A 4,245-nucleotide genomic window follows, 5' to 3' on the forward strand; every position below is an offset into this window, starting at 1 on the left:
CTTGCTTTAAATATCTGAAACTTTACATTTTGCAAGGAATTAAGAGATGGATTCTCAAACTGAAAGGTCAATGTTAAACTTTTTTCTGAATAATTTATATTATCTACATTGAAAAACAAAAATCCTGAATGTTTAGATAATTTTTTTTCAACCAGAAGTTTATTTCAAGAAATAGGTACATTAAAAAGAAAGATTAAATGTGAAACTACTTTATTTGGCAAAATAAATAATTAAGCAGTTAACATTTTCTTCAACTCCCCACTACTGATCATTTCTCTAACAATATCTAATCCACCGATGAGTTCTCCATTTATATATAGTTGCGGATAAGTTGGCCAATCAGAATATGTCTTCAGACCTTGTCTTACTTCTTCATCTGATAGAATGTCAAAAGTCTGATAATCAGCTCTGGAAACAAAAATTGGAAATATAGAACCGGCAATGTTAGATCACTTTGAATCAATAATAATAAAACTAACCCTAAATTATTCAAAATATCAACAATTTGTCTGCTAAAACCACATCTGGGTTGCCCTTTAGAGCCTTTCATGAAAAGCATAACCTTAGAATAATTTATTAAATTTTTTAGTCTGTCTTCTAAAGACTCGAAGTCCTTATACTTCATGATTTTTTGTGTGATAGTTTTGGTATCCACTCCTTCTATCCTATCGATCAATTGGTTGTTACGGAAAAGAAGGACAGTAGGAACAGCAGACACATCATGTTTGGATGCTGCTTCTGGCACATCTGTAGCCAAGACTTTGAAAAATTGTATTTTCGAACATCCTTCTTGTTTTGAAAGAAGTTCTAAAAGGTCATCAACTTGCTTGCATTGTTCAGCCCAATCTTCAGAAAAATGCACTACTGTCAAATTTTCTTTACTGAAAAGATGAATGAGTTCAGAATAGTTAAAGATCCATGAGAAGGATTTACCTTATGGCTTCTTCGAACTCTGTCGAACTTTTAAGTAAAGACGGCATTTTTCAACCTTTGATTTATGCTGTTGCCGATTAGATTACCTTTTTCAATTTAGTAAATTAAGGTTAATTATTTTTATTCTGTGTCTCCTGTTCATAGAATTTTTAGGGGTTTAGTAAAAAAAAGGAAATAAAAATAGGATTTAGTTATGTTTATTTTTATTTATTTTTTTAGAACGAACAGTCTTTATTGATTAAGAAATACTAAATTTCAGAAAAATAAAATAAAACATTGCTACTGTTTAACTGTTGTGTCTAAATTAGGTTGATTATCTTCAGGTTTTGAGTTTTTCAATTCTTCTTGTGTAGTTTTGTTTACGATTTCTTGGGTTGTATTCGGAATAATGACATCAGTGGAATCATTTTTCAATTCATTTGTAGATTTGTCCTGTTCCACTACTCCTTCTTGGACTGCGTTATCTTTAACGTTCTTTGTATCAACTGCAATTTCTTCTTGATTTTTCTGTTGATTCGCTAAATCTTCTTGTACTTTTGGGATCTCAGCTTGTTGTTGAATTGGTGGAGGATTTGTATTGTCAGTTGAAGCGGTTCCATTTTGAATCACCGGATCATTTTGATCGACTTTCTTGTCCTTTTCAATTTTAATGTCCGATTTCAAGTCTTTCACAACACCTTCAGCCAATTCTCTTTCATTATACCTTTCTCTTAGGGCTTTAAATAGACATAATTGTGTCTCATATTCCCTTTTCAAATCACCATTATGCCGAATCATCTGCTCCAATCTTTTGTGCATCAAATCATGTCTCTCCTTTTCTGCCTTATGTTTTTCTTCCATGCAGTGAATTTTAGCTTCTAACTGATCAGTTTCCAAATTTCTGATTTCGAGCAATTCTTTAGTTATTTTCACGACATCTCTTAAAGATTCAACCTGCTGATTCAGTGCCTCGATTTGGAGTTCTTGATTTTTAATCATTTTGGTATTTTCAAAAATTACGCTCTTTGCTTTTGTCAGAGTATCGGTTGATTTCATTTTTAACATATCTACCTCATTAGCCTCCAAAAGATGTTTCTGGATCAGCTTCTTAGCTTCATCGAGTTGAGATTCTAAATCAAAAACTCGTTTTCGTAGTGAAATGACTTCCAAATCTCTCACCTAAAAAAAATGCATCATGATAAATTTTGCATAATGGCACCTCCACCAAAAAGATATTTTATAATTCGGTTGATATTCAATTCATCAAAGTTCTCAAGCATTATTGAATCCAATCTTTCAGATTAAAATCATCAGATGGCTTTATGAATGGGTACCTGATTAATAAATATCTCTCAAGCTAAATGTTTTCCTAAATGTTCGATACATAAACTTGATATGTTTTATAAATCATGCATGCATTGGATCTGATCCAATTTTCATTTCATAATAATCATACCTAAATCGGTTTAAGAATTGTATGTATAATAGTAAAAGTTTCACATACCTCATCGTTTTGCTTCACTCTTTCAGTATCCATTTCGTATTTCTTCTGCAGAAATTAAATGATTCGGAATTTGTAATAGAACGTGGTAGGACGATGGAAACTTAGAATGAAAAGAGTTATTATTAGCTATGTAGGTGAGATTTCAAACATTAATCTATAATTAGAAAATTAATTTTGTTCACCAATGTACGTAATCTAATTTGAATTAAGCGCCATAAACTTTAACCTAAAATTCCAAAAAGACGTTTAATGTTAATTTATATTTATACAAAACTCAATTGAATTTTATATTTTGTATCAATCATTTTATTTTGAAGTTTATTAGTCATTATTTTGGTAACTAATTATATGAAATTAAGAAAAAAAATTATATCTGGTTAACCTCTGAAATGACATTCCTTCACGGTTCTTTTCCTTCTTCTGTGAAATGTGATATGGTTGTTTATCGTTGTTAAATAAAAAAAAATTGTAATACTACATAACAACTAAAAATCTCGAAAGGTGAGAAAATGATTTTTATTCATGAAATTTTCAAGAGCATTTTCGTAATGTTCAAATTATGATAAGTTGTGTAATTTGCAGGTTAAGATAAGGAAACCTTGAACACCATATAGTTTTATTAAAGAATTTCACTTAAATCAACAAATAATGGAAGAATACACGAGGGAACCATGTCCTTGGAGGATAGTTGATGATTGTGGAGGTGCATTCTCGATGGGTTTAATTGGGGGTGGCGTTTTCCAAAGTATAAAAGGGTTCAGAAATGCACCATCAGGATTTAACAGAAGACTTGTGAGTCATATCAGTATATTACCATAGTACTCAATTAATGGTCTGATATTTTAGATTGGCAGTCTAACATCAATAAAACAAAGGTCCCCAATAATAGCAGGAAATTTTGCTGTTTGGGGTGGTATGTTTTCGACTATAGATTGTGCGTTGATCACTCTAAGAAAAAAAGAGGACCCATGGAATTCAATTATCAGTGGGGCTGCTACTGGAGGAATATTAGCAGCTAGAAGTGGACTGCCAGCAATGGCTGGAAGTGCATTCATTGGTAAGTTCAGGTCTCAAAAAAACTTGATCGTTTATTGATCCAAATATAATTGAATGTTTATGGTAAATTTTGCCTGAAATCCATCTTAATATTGTTTTATTCTTTTTAGGCGGTGTTCTCTTAGCTCTTATTGAAGGTGTAGGCATATTATTCACAAGATTATCAGCAGAACAGTTTCAACCTCAAGCTCCTATACTAGAAGATCCCTCAGTGTTGGGATCTAGTGATCATGAAAGGATGTAGCACAATTTTTGAATAAAGTCACGATAATTATAATAATTATAGATGTATTTTAATCTTTCAATAGATGAATGTACTGTTAGGTTGTTGTCATTGTATTTATCGCTTACAATTTGATAATGACGGGCATTGTTACTGTGATCACTAGTTTTTTTATTAGATCAATGAATCTTTGTTGGAATGAAGCTGTTCTTATTTAGCCCTTATTTTTCATAATTTCTAAAGTATTGTTTCATCGTCTCTTTCTATATCTTGCTTTTTAAAAGAGATGTTGAGCATTCAATAATTATTCCGATGGTATTTTGTTTGGTAAAACTTAGATTCAAAACTAAAATGCAATGTTCAGTTCAATTAGAAATTATTTCATTATATTTTTTTATAATTTTGCAATATTAATTTTCTTTACTCTTTCCGATGTAAGTATTTAATTTTGGCAAAATTAAACTGTTTATTAAGGTAACCAATCTTTCATCGGGAAAGAATCATTTCTACAACATAATTAGTAATTACATCATGGTCAATAAAAAAGCAA

The 4,245-nt window shown here is 30.8% G+C and overlaps 3 protein-coding genes across 4 annotated transcripts; 1 reads left to right on the forward strand and 2 right to left on the reverse strand.

Moving 5' to 3' along the window:
• Positions 1–196: 196 nt before the first annotated feature.
• On the reverse strand, positions 197–1,067 carry LOC123675971 (glutaredoxin-3). The gene is made up of 3 exons (XM_045611578.1): positions 934–1,067; positions 480–881; positions 197–408 (listed from the first exon to the last, which is right to left on the reverse strand). Exons 1-3 carry the CDS (start codon positions 978–980, stop codon positions 231–233), a joined length of 627 nt encoding a protein of 208 aa, XP_045467534.1. The 5' UTR covers positions 981–1,067; the 3' UTR covers positions 197–230.
• A 47-nt stretch (positions 1,068–1,114) lies between these two features.
• LOC123675970 (protein hook homolog) lies at positions 1,115–2,602 on the reverse strand. The gene is made up of 2 exons (XM_045611577.1): positions 2,417–2,602; positions 1,115–2,091 (listed from the first exon to the last, which is right to left on the reverse strand). Exons 1-2 carry the CDS (start codon positions 2,447–2,449, stop codon positions 1,213–1,215), a joined length of 912 nt encoding a protein of 303 aa, XP_045467533.1. The 5' UTR covers positions 2,450–2,602; the 3' UTR covers positions 1,115–1,212.
• A 33-nt stretch (positions 2,603–2,635) lies between these two features.
• Positions 2,636–3,894, forward strand: LOC123675972 (mitochondrial import inner membrane translocase subunit Tim17-B). Of its 2 annotated transcripts, none has more exons than XM_045611579.1 (4): positions 2,636–2,917; positions 2,999–3,208; positions 3,263–3,473; positions 3,583–3,894. In XM_045611579.1, the coding sequence occupies exons 2-4, from the start codon at positions 3,065–3,067 to the stop codon at positions 3,714–3,716; spliced, it is 489 nt and encodes a 162-aa protein (XP_045467535.1). In that variant the 5' UTR covers positions 2,636–2,917; positions 2,999–3,064; the 3' UTR covers positions 3,717–3,894. The 2 variants fall into 2 exon arrangements, with proteins under 2 accessions (XP_045467535.1, XP_045467536.1); XM_045611580.1 differs by having other exon boundaries at positions 2,740–2,917; positions 2,984–3,208.
• Positions 3,895–4,245: the final 351 nt, after the last annotated feature.

Source organism: Harmonia axyridis, chromosome 3 (genome assembly GCF_914767665.1).
Source record: "Harmonia axyridis chromosome 3, icHarAxyr1.1, whole genome shotgun sequence".
Lineage (NCBI taxonomy): Eukaryota > Metazoa > Arthropoda > Insecta > Coleoptera > Coccinellidae > Harmonia > Harmonia axyridis.